Source organism: Neofelis nebulosa, chromosome 7, assembly GCF_028018385.1.
Source record: "Neofelis nebulosa isolate mNeoNeb1 chromosome 7, mNeoNeb1.pri, whole genome shotgun sequence".
Classification (NCBI taxonomy): Eukaryota; Metazoa; Chordata; class Mammalia; order Carnivora; family Felidae; genus Neofelis; species Neofelis nebulosa.
Genome location: NC_080788.1, coordinates 74,003,236 through 74,019,542, shown reverse-complemented (window position 1 = coordinate 74,019,542; position 16,307 = coordinate 74,003,236). Strand labels below are relative to the sequence as shown.

Below are 16,307 nucleotides of genomic sequence, written 5' to 3'. Positions count from 1 at the left end.
AAGTTTTCCCTAAAGATCTTCTGGAAGGAGCGATACCGTGAGCACAGAGAATATTAAGTAATTGTCACAGTAATAACCTGGCACAGAATCTTAGCACCAGCTTGGATTTCAGGACTGTTTCCACGTTGGATAAATGAAGGATATTCTTTCTAAATATTCTAAAGAGGGAGTTTTCCTGTACAAGCCCAGAATGCTGACTGCCAAAATCCTAGTGTATCCTCTGGTGTTTTAGATAATAATTCTCCAGGGGTTCTGAAGATCATATTCCTCGTTTGGACAAAGGAGGAACAGTTCGTGTCCATGGCACCACGCCAAAGCAGTCAGAGATATTGTTGTCACCGTGGGAGAGACTGAGGGCGGCTGCCAGGGCCCCCCTGGCAGGGGTGGGGGTCAGCATGTCGGTCCATCCCTCAGGGTGCTGGAGCCAGACACCTCTGACCGACGTCCAGCTTGTGGAACAGCAGAGGGGATTCTCACCTTTTCTCATTCCATAGAACTAAAGACAGTTACAGGCACTGGCCAGCCCTGAATTCACCGACTCCAACTCCAGCCCTTTCTACTCCCTGCTCAGATGGTCACCAGGACAAGACATAGATCTTTGTCCTAGTGGACACTTTTCCATTCTTACTGTCCCTTTCCTCAGGTAACACATGTTGAGAGCTAACCTGAAATGTTTCTCTTATAGGTAGCTTCTCCTATTCTGTCTAGGTGAATCTTTTGAATCTCTCTTAACTTTGAGGGTAACTTGAAGGAAAATCTGAGAAGAAAAGTCCATGGACACCCCTGCTGAGTGTATAGCATGGTGTCCTCCCTTTTCCTCACCTCTGGCTGCTTGGAGGACCAGGGGCTTAACAAGAAACAATCAGGAACAGACCATACCAGGGGGGAAACAAGGAACACACAGGTAATATGGCAGCCGATACATTTCCTTCTTGGATTTAGTCAGTGTTTTTTCTCCTCTGGAGAATATCTTCCTGTGGATAGATCCCTCCTTCCCACATCCACTACAGAAGCATTTCCTTCCTTCCTACTTTGCTATTTGCTTGCTGGATCTCTCTTACCCAAGCCTCTTTAATTTTTAAAAAGGGATATGATTTCTCAAGCTCTCCCTATGAAATTCAGTGCGGTGTCACCTGTGAAACTCAATGTGTTTCATGTGTTCTAGTCTGTTTTCAGTTGTGGGTCCATGGTGACTGATTTATGAACACCAGGTATTGGTTTGGGCAAGTGCAGGCATTCACGGGAAGTAGGTGCCTCATTTGCCTCGAGCAGAGCATTTGTGGAAGGGAACAAGTAGGAATACATTTAGAGAACCAAAATGGCCAGGTTTTAGAGTCTTAAGTGACAGGCTAAGAAGTGGACATAATGGTTTCTCAAAATATGAATGCCCAGATGAAATGCTGAGTTGGACAAAGGAGGGAGGCCAAAAGAAGGGTGGGAAAAGCAAGTGAAAAGTATGGAATGAGAATACAGTTTTATTTTTTTTTTAAATTTTTTTTTTCCAACGTTTTTTATTTATTTTTGGGACAGAGAGAGACAGAGCATGAACGGGGGAGGGGCAGAGAGAGAGGGAGACACAGAATCCGAAACAGGCTCCAGGCTCCGAGCCATCAGCCCAGAGCCTGACGCGGGGCTCGAACTCACGGACCGCGAGATCGTGACCTGGCTGAAGTCGGACGCTTAACCGACTGCGCCACCCAGGCGCCCCGAGAATACAGTTTTAAAAGAAGAGAATATGGACCAAGGAATTCCTACAGTGTTTAGAGGGGTCTCTCAAGCTTTTTAGCTAATATTTTTCTAAGGATTAATACAATTCAAATGAAAATGGTGGTAAATCCATCATGGTGGTCCTCAGAAGTCTCCTTTACCTCTCCTGTCTGGAGTAGAGAGACCCAGAATTACCACTTTAGGGAGCAGTAATTTTTGCTTCTATAGTTTATAATGAATATCTCTCTTATTTTACCTTCTCTTGATCCTTGAACACCAACAGCTTTAAAAATAAAGTCTTGTCTTGTCTGTAATACTCACTTGGTAAAACCGTCAGCCTGGTGCCTTCTCCAAAGATGTATTTGTAGTTTCCTGAGTTGTCACAGTGTTATGTGGCTCTACACAAACCGACATAAAGTTACCATTTCGTGGAATAGGTTTGTTATCAATTAGTAGGACATCATATGCACTTCCCATTGGAAGCTACTGCCCTCATGTTTTTCCAAAAGGAATTTATTTGGGATAATTATCTCAGTTCATACATAAAGTCTTCATTGGTTTGATGAGGTCTGAGTTTGCACAACTTCCTCAATTTCATGCTATGTTTATCTTAAGTGTGTTTATTAAGTAAAGAGGATAAAATAGCTAAAAGAGGCTCAAAACATCTCAGGATTTGAACATCTAAATGATTTTTGACCCCTTTGAAGTAGTCCCTTTAGGACTCTCAATGAGAATCAGTTTATGAGCCACACAAACACACCAATGATACTATTTTATATTCATACCTCATTTTGGAACCAAAATAGTACCAGTAACGAGTTTGAGTCCCTCCTTTATTTTATAAATCATGGCTCTGAAAGGCTTGTGATTATTAACAAAAATGAAATCCACCTTCAAAGACAGAGGCATCATGGATGGTACAAAAAGAATGTGTCTGAAAAAAAAAAAAAAGGATGTGCCTTGACCTTTGAGGGTGGATTCAAAAGCGAAGGGGTGCCATGGGCAGTGTTGGAATAACCTGTGTGCCACTTGAAGCTGAGTGGTTTGGCTGGGCCACTCATTTAAATGTATCAATTCCATTTGTTGACAAATCAGCCCCATTACATTATTGTCACACCTGCTTCAGGCACAGAGGGTTATCGATGAGAAATACCACAAAATGTAAAGTGGCAGGCATTGCTACAAAGAGTATGTCGGTATGGAAAGCACCCAGTTGCTGTGACTCTAATGGGAAAGCAAAAAAACAACAACAAAAGCCCACCAAAAAACACTGAATTCTGCAAGGTGCGGGGATGGCCTGTAACTCTTCGATACTGCTTCCTATAATCCATCTCTATTACCCTGTCCCTGACAGCTTCACAGTTCGGATAAACATTCTGCTTTATCACAGATAATCCGGTGGAGGTGGGGAACTTTTCAGGGTGTCGGGATTCTCTGCTCCTCCCACAGGGACAGCTCAGTCAGGTGAATGGGTGAAGTGGGTCCTCTCGGCGAAAAGGGGGCTGTCCAGAAAGCCATGAGAAGCTTTTAACTCCTGCTGCTCAACCCTCATCCGAGTCCCCAGTCCACTTGCCAGATTTTTCACCTCTACCCGGTGACACGGGCATAAACTCAACTGGGTCCCTGTCACTTGTCTGTTAAGGACACACTTCCTTGGCTACACACTCCTGCTTTGGTCACCTCCCTTTCCACTGGTTTGTTTCTGTCTCTAACACAGAGCCTTTCTTTCTCTTATCTCTGCCTCTTTCCCAAAGCCTCAACATGCTATGTGGATTTTCGAGAAACACCGCCTGTGGTATTAATACAATTTATCAAACTGCCCATAGACCTGATAACCAAATCCAGCCTCTGGGGAAACATGTATTCATATCTGGCTCACACATCTGACACAGTTAATGCCTGCACGCTAAACGAAGCAATTAAATTCAGCTGTGTTTCAACAGGCCCCACTGGGTTTCTTTCCAGAAAGAATAATTAGTTAACCACAAGAACTCACCGGGTGTGACCAGCAGTGAGGTGCCTTTGCCAAAGTTGACTACATACCCGCCGTCTGAGTTCCACAGTGCGTTTTCCCTAAATAAAAAGCCCCTCGCAGTAACCACTCTGCTGCCCCCTCATGTGGTGCTCCATTAACTCTAGTGTCTGAAAACCAACCACACAGCAGCCACACAGACCATGGCTCATCTACGACACCACTGTTGAGAAGGTTGCCCACTCACCACAGTGAGGCGGGTGATCACTCCTGAGAAATGCCATCCTGGGGAGAACTTTGTTTCCTGTTATGAAGCCCAGAGTTTTCTGCCGTCCAGCAGAGGGAAGTGCCCGTCTGGACTGAGGACAGCCAGGGGCATAGACCAGGGGCAGTTTTGAGGGTCATGGGTGAAGGGTGGAGAGACACCACAGAGAAAGAGGCTGGTGAATTTCGCCTCCTTCACTCTGGGTCATCCTTGAGTCCTGCTCACCGATTTAGTTTCTGAGACCACCCCCCCAACTTACTTGGTTTAACAGAGAGTTAGGGCCTTTTCCAAAGTAGAGCATGCTTTGGCTGCCTCTGTAATTCACACAGTCATACGAGGCCTTACAATAATCAGGAGGAAGGAAGGACTGAGGGGGAGACTGGAAGAGTGAGGCCACTTTCCGCTCTGGCAGAAGACTCACCGCCCCGCAGCCTCAGCTCCCACCTCCTCGGCAGGGTTAGGACATACCTCTAAAAGTAACAGCCAGCTGTGCAGAGAGATCTGAGCTTGCTCTTAAACCATCCATTTTGCTTCCAGAACACTGGGTTTTGATGGCCTGCTCATGCCTGAGACACATAGGACAACTTACAAGGTCAGGCAGAGACAAGCCACCTAACACAGGTGGTTAACACCGGGGGCAGGAGCACCATGCCACTTTCAGCGCCGTAGTTCATATAAAGAATATTAGTAAAAACAACAACAAAACCAACAAAAGCCAAAAACCACATTAAGAGAGCTGCTTGCACTCCTTTTGGATTAGAGGGGTCCTTATGGAGGGAACCCCAATTTCTGAGTTGTTAGGTCTTCATCTTATCACAGAATGTGGGTTTGCCTGTTATCCTTAGCATTTCTTTATATCCAGAGCCAATGAAGAAGCCAGTGAAAACTTCTACTTCTCTATGATCTGTCCTTAGGATTGCCTGAATTCATTAACTGACAGACTTCCAACCAGCTCAGGCACAAAGAAACTGGGTGCATTGGTTCGGTTGGGAGGGGCAGTGTCTTAATCCCACTAAAACTGCACAGAAGAACACCACTACTCACCCTGATCAGCTTTTGAGATTGACCCACTTCCCTCACTCACATGGCTTTACCGTCAGTCTGGTCCCTGCTCCAAAGCGTAGGTCATTGTTGTTATTGCCACAGTGACACACCCTTTAACAAAAACCTCCTGGGGAAGACTTGCAGCCAGGCTCCCAGCGTGGCCGGGATGAAGGGGAGAGGCATCCACCAGTACCACACAACGCAATAGTCCTATTCTCCATTTACTATAGGAACCCAGCCACCTTGTCATGCTTCTAGGCTGTAAAAGCGGGCACTTCTCAGCTCACTGAGCACAGCTCATCTAGACCCCAAATTGGCACTTGGAGACATCTAATCAGCTTGCAAACAGGTTCCTGAACTGTGTATCAACCCATGCCACAAACAAATCGTGCCCGAACACACTGTTTGTCTTCAGGGACCACTATGTATGAGGTACTGGCTCGTGGCATGCTCCAGAACTTCTATAATTTGCATCTTAATTATGGGTTCAAAATACTCAAACGACTCATCTATATAATTTCATGTTAATTATCATGTAGTCATCTTGTAATTGGCAAATAATGAAACACAGCAGAGCTTTGGGGGAGAGGGTTAGTGATTGACTATGTGTTCAGAGGGTCGAGGTTTTGCTTTTAGTGCACTGAGTGTCTGACCAAATGACTCCTCTCAGAAGCTGAGTGTGTAGGACGTCAAGCAAGTTTCCTTACAGTCTCTCTAAAACAGTCATTAGAAGTTCACCTAGCCCACTTCCTCCCATTTGCACGTATTGCCGCTGAAAAGTTACCAGAATAAGTGGCACTCTCTAGTCTCCATTTGAGAACCCTTTTCGTTCTGCTGCCTGGAGTGACAAATTAATTCCCAGACCCACTGTTCCAATGGAAACACATAGGATATGAAGACTGAAGAAGCGTGGAGCAGGGAGAAGTCTGTTTGCCCAGGTGGAAAGGAAAGATTCAGTAATGGAAATAAAAATAACACAAATTCTGACTGAATGCAGATATCCTCTGTGAGATCACCTCCACTGGAAGGGAGGAAGGACTACATCCAGCCAGGACGTCCCCTCTGTAGTACCCCCTGTTTTAAAGCAACACACAGTTAAATTACCTCATGGCTCCTATCACCTACCCGGGGTGACCTGAAGTCTCGTTCCAGTCCCAAAGACTAATTTCCTGGCACTGCCAGTGGTCACACTGTGAGATGCTCCATAACAGAAACTTGCTCAAGTTTCCATCTGGTCACCACCCTCCACTGGCTTACTCAGAGCTCTCTCCATGACCTCCTCCCAGATGTACAGCCGGGTGGGCCCTCAGGGACCCATGTCCATTTTCCAAACACTGCACTCTTAGCCCCTGTGAGGGCAGGGGGGGTCCAGGCAGATACCTGCTTGGCTAACACTATCAGCCTGTGGCCCTCTTTAGCCTCAACTGATCGTAGGGTGCTGGCTAGTTGATTAAGGCCAAAGACTTGTCAAGTTCAACCCTGGAGACTCTGGGAAGTGAACTCTTTGTCCTTTTCCTTTCTGGGTTTTATGTTAATGGATCCCTCTTGCCAGACTTGATGAGTGATGGGGCTCAGAAATCAAATGATTAATCACTGTTCTAACGTAAGGTCTCTAAGTCAGGCAGAGAAGAGGGCATGAAGGCAGAAAAAGAGAAACAATCAAACCTCCACATGCACAGCCATTTCCACAATTCCTGTGAAAGTCATTGCACAGTGCTGCTAAGAAAGCAGCCCACAGATGTTTGTGCCCCAATCCTAAGTGGTACCTTTTGTCTCTTGGAGCCTAGAATTCCCAACAATGGCCTCGTAATCAAATACAATCGCAAAAGCACACAGGAGTCCTCCGAATCACAGACTGTATCACCTCCCTCATCTACACAGCTCAAAATCCCCTCTGTGTGTAGGAAGGTGCCATTGGTGGCAGGGGTAGCAGAGGCTCATGAGCAGGGTTGGGAAATGTTCCCAGGGGGCCTGCATTTGGATCCTGATGTCCTGAGCAGAAACACTTACAGGGCTGGATGATGAGCTGGGTCCCCTTCCCAAAGGTGAGTCTGTTAGTACTTCCTCCTACATTGACACCGTGGGTCAACCCTTTACATAAATCTCCCTGCCAGAGACCCACGCCTTGAAACCCTCAGAACCTCTACAGCTGCTCAGAAGCCCCCAGACACCGGCCCGGCTGGTGCTGTTGGTTATCTCTCCCCCTCCCTTGTTGCTGTCATAAAAGCTCAAAAAATACACGATCGAGGGAAGGGGCCCAAGGATGAGGACTGGGAGTGCCACTACACAGCCACTAACCCGTTTTACCAGAGTGGCTGTGGCCACAAACTTCTCCCCCATCATGTCGGAGAGGATGGCTAAGACGGAGACCCTCCGTCACGGATATTTAAAGGGGCACAAAACAACGCCATGGTTTGTCTATCTGGAATCTAAAACAGGACAACTCAATGGTCAGTCTAGAACACATAATAGGAAAAGACATGAAGACCTCACTTGCCCTCAGACGTAAGTTAGCCTGACAGTTAAAGGAGTCCTGGTCCCCAAAATCAGCCTTTCCCTGCTGCCAGTCTTCTCACTGTTGTCAGCAGCTTTACAGAAACAGGGCAGATGCCTGTCGCAAGTGTCGTCTCGCCAGCCGGTCTGCCCAGCTTCCCCCTGACACCACCCAGAAATGCCCTTTGAGCTCCCACACCTCCCTAAGTCGCAGGCTTGGGAGAAGTGGCTAAGCTTGAGACTGCACACTAAGTTTTCCATTTTGGAGTCAAGACACCAAACAGCAAGCAGTGTGGTCCATAGAGATGCTGACATAAAAAAAAATTTTTTTTTTTAATTCTGTTTTAAAGCTGTGGGTCACTCTAGTTAATTGGTGTGATTGGCTCTCTCAGAGGCAACGCTTGGCGATTCTTAAGTGAGTGACACTGGTGAAGTTCTTATGGTGCCCCTGAAATTTCACTTTCTTTCTTTGGAATCAAATATGTCTAAACCAGAAAGTTTCCTCAGCACGGAATGAAACTCGGGTTGAGACTAGGGAGTCCCAGAATGTGTTTTATACTCACAAGGCTTGACTCTCAAAATGGTTCCGGAGCCAAAGATTGGGTTGTTTCCCACAGCATCAGACTCCTCTACAAAAACCACGTGGGCAGGGGTGTGCACCGGGTGGGGTGGGGGCCAGTGGCTTGGCTCTGGAAACAGAGGACTGTTCCACTTTGCTTTTAGGAACTGCTGGGATTTGGCCAAGAAGCCAAGCCAAGGCCATTGGAATAATTGCAGAAACTTTTAAATGTGACCAGGTCGATTGTGTATGGAATTGGCCTGTGTTTGCTTTTTGCTTCTTGGCCTAGATAAATGTTGCAACTCTTCCCTTGAAGGAACACTCCAAAGGCCTAGTGTATCTTTTCTTTCAGGACTTTTCTAGCCCTCTAGCCAGAATTTTCTTTCATCTCATTAATCCTAATCATGCTCCCCCTGTTCCAAAACATTCTACTGTGCTGTGATGTCCTCTAATTTCAAAACCCATAGCAACTACCAACCACTAACAATTTTTGGAAGCACTGCTTGGAAACAAACTCATTATAGCTGGCCTCCACATACAGTTTTCAAATATTTGGGGCTCTGCGTTGATTTACAGCCACTCTGACTGTCCCCTGCTGGGTATAGCATTCTTACATCGAGCTGCTCTTAGTGATGCGGGGAAGTTTGGCATTTTCCCTGGTTTGTTATGTTTTGACCCTGGACAATTTCCCCGAAAGTTTCTGGCTACTAAGCTGACTGACCATTGCTGGGTCCCCAGATCCCACTGCTCAGGTCTCACTTTATAACTCTGGGACACTCTCTGAACTCCCTGTCCTTGGATACAGAGAAAGGAGAGCACCACTTTCCTATCGTATCTGGACAGAGGAGAAGAAAAACCTTGGATGTCTAAAGATGCTCCATCCAGCCTGGCTGGGAGGTGCTTTATCACGTAATTTTCACTGTAAGAGTCTGAGCCATCCAAATCCTCAGTACTCGTGCCTGTAATTTCTAATGCAGAAAAAAAAAAAAAAAAAAAAAAAAGATTCCTCTAGGTAACTGAGTCGTTAAGACAGTTGGAAAATGCAGACTTGGAAAGGTTCCATACCTTCAGTTCTCGCTTTTTCAGTATGCTTTTCTTTCCATTTTGTGAAGTTGTCTTTGGTTACAAAGTGAACATATTCAGATTTTCCACAGCTTTTAATTTCAGGTGCAAGAAATGTATGCGCCCTATGTTTTTCACATTACTGTGTGTATATATATCCAGTATCCCTCTCTCTTTTTCTCTCTTCCTCTCTGTCATAGATCTAGACATAGTTGATTTTAACAGTTAATTATGTGCCTTGCCTAAACTATAATTTACTAAATGTAGATGTGCTGCCATACTAATAAACTACTGGAACAAAACAAAACAAAACAAAATCTTTGGGTTTTCCAAGTGTAAACTTTCCCCTTGGAGGGGCGCCTGAGTGGCGCAGTCAGTTAAGCGTCTGGCTCAGGTCATGATCTCACGATTCGTAGGTTCGAGCCCTGAGTTGGGCTCTGCACTGACAATGCCGAACCTGCTTGGGTTTCTCTCTCTCCCTCTCTCTCCGTGCCCCTCCCCTGCTTGTGCTCCCTCTCAAAAATAAAGAAAGAAACTTAAGAAAATAAATAATAAGCTTTCTCCTTGGAATGAGTGCTTAGTCTTGCCACTGAGTAAGCCTGTCCCACCTAGAACATCAGCTCTTAGCACCTTTCCAAGTACCTATGCCATCTGCAAAGAGAGGCACTTTGCAGTGGCTGGACTAATTTTGTAAAATTATACTGCCTGGCATTCTGTCTGCCTGCCTTTCTGGGTCTCCTTGTTGCTTGTCTCTTTGATAGCCTGTGTTTCTACCATTTCTTCCAAACATGTGCACTACTCGGAGTGAAAATTATCATACAAGATAAAAGTGAAGATGAAGTTATTCTGTCTGAATTTTCTTCACATGTCACATTAGCATATGATGGCAGCAGCAAACAGAGAATTGTGAATCATATTTTCTCATTTTGAATTAAATATTCAAGTGTTCCAGAAAGCTCAGATATTTGGTTGACACCCATCTCTACCAGTTATGAGAAAGGACAGATAGAAACTCCCATGTCTGAGCCTGCATGGTCTAGTAGGACACCCCCAGCATCTTACACAGGTGACCTAGAAATTAAAGAATAACTGAGTCCCTGACCAAGGATGAAGTACTTACTGGGTGTAATAGTGACTCTAGTTCCTGTCCCGAAGGTTAATTTGTTGCCTCCGTAGTTAGACACACAGTGTTCTAAGTCATTACAAAAACCATTGCTCCAAACTCTTTAAACTGCACTGCAGCCCCCCACCCATTTCTCGTGCAGCACACCCTCCTCGCAATGCTTCTACAACCTCAAAGCCACCAGTGACTCTTTTGTCCTATTTCCTGCCAGAGAAACTGAGAGAAACTGAGATGCGAGACTGTAATTAGGAGAGGCTTGACATGTGAGGTCTGTTTGAATTCTTCTGCCAAATTTTCCTTTGGAGAGAACAGAAACCCTCTTTCTCTCTCCACGTGCTGTCAGTGATCCCTCGGGTCCAACACAGTGACGAGCCTGGACACCCCTGCCATCCTGTTCATCCTTCTACGCGGCCTCATATTTTGGTTTTCTCCCAAATTATCTCATTTCCCTTTTCTAGCCTTCTGGCCCACTTCCTCTCAGTTGATACTTGTGCCCCTATTTGCTGCTCCCACGACCTGTGCCACAAAGGGCCAGGCGTCTCTGGTCAGTGCAGAAGTGAGGGGTGAGCTAGGGGACAGCTTGCCTCCTTCCCTCAGGGATTTTCAGGCAGGGCAATAAAGACCAGTCAAGGCATAAATCATTCTTGGTGTGGAGGGGAGGGGCTCTTAGCTATGTTCCAGCAAAAGTTATCCCCAGAAGCAGAGAAACAGAGTAGCAGACTTTTGACAATTCTTGCTGGAGTTTAAAGGCCTTGCTTGACACAACGGCGCGCGCGATGGAAAATTTTCTTTGACTTACTTGGGATGACAGTCAAACTTGTCCCTCGCCCAAAATAGAAGTTCTGGTTACCGGTGTTCCACTGTGATAGGGAGCTCAACAAAAACCAGGCAGAGGAGAGAGCCAGCACTTACACCTGGGACCCCACCCAGCCTGCTGGCTGGAGAGCAGGCATGCAGGCAGGCAGGCCTTGTCTCTCCCTGGGCAGGCGAGGGAACAGAGCGATAGCGGAAAAGGAGCTGCAGGGCTGAGAGCAGCTGTGACCATGCACTGCTGGAGGGACGGAGCCCTCCTGAGAGGGGATTAAAGGGAAGGCTAATGGGCACCTTGTGCTGCTCCCTGCCTAATTAAAGGCGTAGGCCCATTTGTTTTATGCCTGGCCATTTAAAAAATTCTTTTTCTTTTAAGACGTAATTTCTCTCCTGATGATCATATGATTTTCAAGTGCATTTTAAGTAGGTCTCTTTATTAGATCTTTTGAGTCTGGGAAGGATTTTCTTTGTGAGATTTCTGGAACAATCCATCGTCTCCAGATTAACTCAGTATGAGGCTCTGATCACCTTGCTCCTTTCCAACCTGCTCATTCCCTGAACACCCTGTCCGTTGCACTGTCCATTGTTCATCTTCACCCCTGCCCCACCTTGTCCCCCATATGCAGGGACATCATGTGGGGAGGACACAGGTTGGTGACACAGGTTGTTTTCCAAATTGCCATTTTCAAGTCCTGAGCTCTGTATGCTAACTTTTAAGGTTGAAAACTACATTTGCTACTCTTTGACCTTTTTTTTTTTTTTTTTTTTCTGGCTAGAGTTAATAATCCTTGATTTTCTCAGCTTGGTATCCTCAACCACCATGCCACTTGCACAGCCCTTTGAGGCCCATGCATGTGACAGCCCCACCACACCCCACAGGCAAAGTCACGGGGAGACTTACTTGGAATGACTGATATGCTTGTCCCCTGCCCAAATGTCAACTTGTTGGAGGAGGTTGCCACACAGCCACTCAACCCTTTGCAAAAACTGACAGGTGACTCTTACAGATCTTAGACCTCGACCTCTCTATGCCACTTCAAAAGGCATCTCAGGTACCCATGGTTTCTGTGAGTTTGGGGCCACAGTCAGGCCATATTCTATAGGGAATGATAGGAAACTTGCTGCAAATGTGTTCTCCACCTTGGATTCCAATTTTTGACATGCTGCAGGTTTGACAAAGCATCAGTGAGCTCTCCTCTCCTCCTCACTTCTTTGTTATTCCCCCATCCACAAAACATCCCAATCTGCATCTCATTTCCATCTCCAAGCTCTAGCTTGGTGACACCAGGTCCTCAGGCACCATTGATCGGCCTTCCCTGAGACAGCATATGTTCCCCAGCACGCTGTGATTAAAAGACTGGAAATGCCAGGCTCTCAGAGGCTGAGATCTGGGCTCCTTATCTCTGGTCAATATGTTGTTCTCATTTGTCTGGCTAATGAAGAGCTGACCTTTCTAAGTGGATGCGTTTTGCTGAAATGACAAGGACCAGGGGGCTGACAACCAAAGCAGAGCCCTGAAGGCAATTTTGGCTCTTCGGACCCGGCTGGCATCGTTTGGTCAGAAGGCTCCCAGGCTGAAATGTCAACCTCTCAGCTTTGGCCCCCATCCGACTGGGCTTGGAGAAGCTCAACCAAAAACTGGGCAATTGGTCCGAGTGCCCCCTGCTCATTAGAACCAGGTTTCCCTTGGAGGCATCTGGCACATTCAAGATGGTCGCAACAACCCGACATTCTGCCTTGTAGCAGCCCTGACACATTCTAGCTCCATCCCCACCTGACGTAAACTGATGCTGCCACTCAGTGGAGAGATAACTGGGATGTCAGACGACCTCCCCAGCACACACAGAGCAGGGACTCCACCTGATAGACTGTGCCTGCACTGAAATACATAGCCTCCACTCTCGTTCCTTTGGCACAGGTGACTCTGCCCTGGAGGGAGAGCCTGAGAAAACAGAGTGCCCGGAAATAGCAATCGGAGTGACATCCTGCTCTCCTACCCACATCTCCTCATCCTAGTCTTCTTACCAAGCCACCTCGAAAGATATATTTCTACCTGGTTGTTCATTTCCTATTTCTGAGCGCCCATGGGGCTCCAGAATCTCCTCGATCCATTTCTATTTGACTCCATTAGAATCCCTGCAAGAAAGCCAAAAGGTCTAAAATGCAAAAAAGTGCACGGGGGACACTGAGTGTGGGTCTTTCCAGCTTGCTTGGCTTCATGGTTAGTCGCACCCCCCTTCTAAGTATCGGCTTCTTGGAGCTGTCACGCTTCTCCCTGCAGCAGGGAGTTTTACAACGACTGACAGAAGGAACTTTATGAATCTTAAAAAAAAAAACAAACAAAAAAAACCCAAACCAACAACAACAACAAAACAACCAGGCAGAGTTTTTCCTCTCTTCCCAGCGGGGTGCAGCAACAAACACATGGAAGCCAAATCTTTCTATCTGCTCTAATTATCAGCAAGGATACAAGTCACCGTGAGGAAAAAGGTATTAAGCCTTGTATCTGAAAGTCTTTGGAATTAATTGTAATCCCTTGCCTGGTGGTTTCAGCGATAGGAATGGACACAGTGGCTATGTAATTCTTTCCATTCTGTTCTCTCTCTCTCTCTCTCTCTCTCTCTCTCTCTCTCTCTCTCTTTGTAGTTTTGCATCTACAGAAGCAGTGGGAGACATTCAGAGAACATAGAAGGATTTGAAATAAGACCTCAGATTCCCATTCAGTTTTCATTTTTTCCCCTCTCTGCTTTCATTTAAAAGCCATTCTGAACTGAACGCCACATACCTATTCAAACTCTGCTCTCAATTATCCCTCTCCACTGCAGAAGATACCGGTGGGAATGGCTTCCGCTGCACTAAGAAGAATTTAAGATTCATACAAGGAAGAAGTTCCTGATAGGAAATGGTACTAAATGTTAGACTGGGTTACTTGGTGGAGGGATGGGGGTTGACTGGAAAGGGTGACCTTCCCAACCCCCAAAGTTGGGCAGCATCTCTAAAGAAGGTTCTGAAAGCAGCAAAGAAAGATTCTTTTCTATCTTTGTGGGGTCAAGGTCACCTTCACTCAACAGCAGGGATCAGACAGACCTGGTGGCTTAGGGTCCAAAAGAGAACCTGTTAACATTGAGATTAAAGAAGGGACAGGACCTTGGGGGTCCTGTTGACTTCAGGCAAGATCTGGTTCCCAGGCAACATACATTTCTGTCAAGCCTGATACCTGGGGTGAAATTCCAGAATTCCCAGTGTGCAGCTGTGTCCTGTTACACTTACTTGGATGGACGGTCAAGATGGTCCCTTGTCCAAATGTCAGCTTTCCGTAGCCAGAGCTACCAGTATCAGCACTGCAGTGGAGGCCTTTACAAAAACCCCAGGGAGACCTCTGAGGCTCATAGACACCTTCCTCTTTCACTCTGGGGAGAAGAGACTCACCTACAGGGGCCTGGATCCCACTGAGGGCCAGGGGAACATTTCCATGTTTGGTTCTGGGACACTGACCTGCCGGGTCCCCTGAGGGTCTGACTCTCATCTCTCTCCCCTTCCTCTGGTTGCCATCCGGAGGCTTACTGATTTCTCATGTTCAGCATCTCTCTTTCTAAAGGTCTCATTTCCATTTTACGGCATCATTTTCGGGACAATTTCTCTGATCAGTTTTCAAGACATGTCCTCTCCTCCCTTCGAGGTGTCACACATTTCTGATGACAATGAATTGATTATAGGGAGACAGGAGGAGAGCGTTCAGCGTTTTGGAGGCTGACTAGAATTAGATGAGGTTTAGTCTCTGGCTTCATGAAACTCTATCTCCCAAGCTTCCCTTCTTGCCCCAGCCTCAGAAATGAAAACGACAGGCACATCTGAATCTTTCTTCACACGTGTGGCTTTTCTGTCCGTCTCGAACCTGGTGAAATGCTAGTGGTATCTCACAGAAAGTTTACATTGAGCTTTGTTATGGTGTCTGACTATCCTGGGGGCTATTCTGGGGTTAGCAAAGAAGACCTTTGTCCCGGGAAGGTCCTCAATCCCAGTCAAACGGGAAAGCTGGTCACCCTACGGTCTAACCCGCGGTGTCCCGACCTCATGCAGCAGCCCAGTGAGCCCCAGTGGGAGAGTTAAGTGAGCCCTCTGTCAGAGCCAGGCTCTTGAATATTTACCTGGAGTTGTTATAAATGTCCTCCTTTGACCAAACACAGCTTCCCCATGGCTGTGTCTGGTGGATGCCACAGACAGTGTAAGTAAGGAACCGAGGTGGGGCATTATTTGGCACACTGGTGACCAAGCCCTGTCCCCGAAGAAGATGGACAACAAATATTTTAGCTCCGTAACTGCATTCAACTTTTAAGCTCTTTGGCCTTTTTGACTGAATTTGTTGTGTCTGTCTAGTCAGCCATCGCTTCCAGCAACTACTTATTAGCAAAGGGACAAAGCTTTAGCTTGCTTACCAACATGGAAGCGAGGAGAGAAAACTCTACTATTTAGCTAAGAAGTGTCCACCTGCTTTATGGACAAAGGAGGCAGGAATTCCAATGATCCTTCCTGTCTCTCCCCCGCTTCACAGCCTCACATTTTCCAGAGTCCCCCACACTCTACTTGCGCTGCCTTAACAGCAAGACATAAGCGAAACAGATGGCTGCCCTCAGCTGAGTCCTCAGATGGCGCCAAAGTGTTGCTGTGGCAGCAATCTTAGTGCTCTGCTGATCGAAGGAAGACAGAATGTAATCCTGAGTCTTTGGAATCCAGCTCTGCTACTCTGTAGCCCCCGCATGTAAAAAGCCAGACACAGAAGGTAAAACCTCCTGTTTGGTCTCCAGGTTCGCTGCCCACCCTCTGAAAAGGGATGTCTCGGAGCCTCCCAGGATGTTCATATGAATCCCCTGGAAGCCTTAATTAGGTAGGACCCCAGAGACTACTGAAGGCGTGGGATTTAACAATATCATGTATTATTCATTGTTTCTGTTGTGGCAGACATGTGCCGGGTTCGTCCCTGCTGAGCAAGGCACTTGTGCGCCTGACAACTTCATGGCTAACCACACTGCGTGTTCGTTAGGCAAGGCCTATCCCAGAACATTCCATGCTGTCTGCTACCGGGGCTGCATTAACTCCTTCCAGGCTGCACACACTGTATCACTTAATTATTTACATGCCCCTGAACCAGTCTTCTCAAGAGCTTTGACTAGGCTGGGTTTGGCAACATGCCTTTTCCAGCGCTGTATCCTCTCCTAATCCCAGAAAGCAGATCTGAATAAATGAAACTCAGTAATCAGGACATTTAGCTTAT

At 46.6% G+C, this 16,307-nt stretch overlaps 1 gene segment (V, D, J or C); it reads right to left on the bottom strand.

Moving 5' to 3' along the window:
* The window catches only part of LOC131517959 (T-cell receptor alpha chain constant-like), a 66,760-nt gene extending 52,199 nt beyond the window's left edge, over positions 1–14,561 (bottom strand). The window contains 1 exon segment of the C gene segment in view: positions 14,306–14,561. Coding sequence covers positions 14,306–14,561 — 256 coding nt within the window.
* Positions 14,562–16,307: the final 1,746 nt, after the last annotated feature.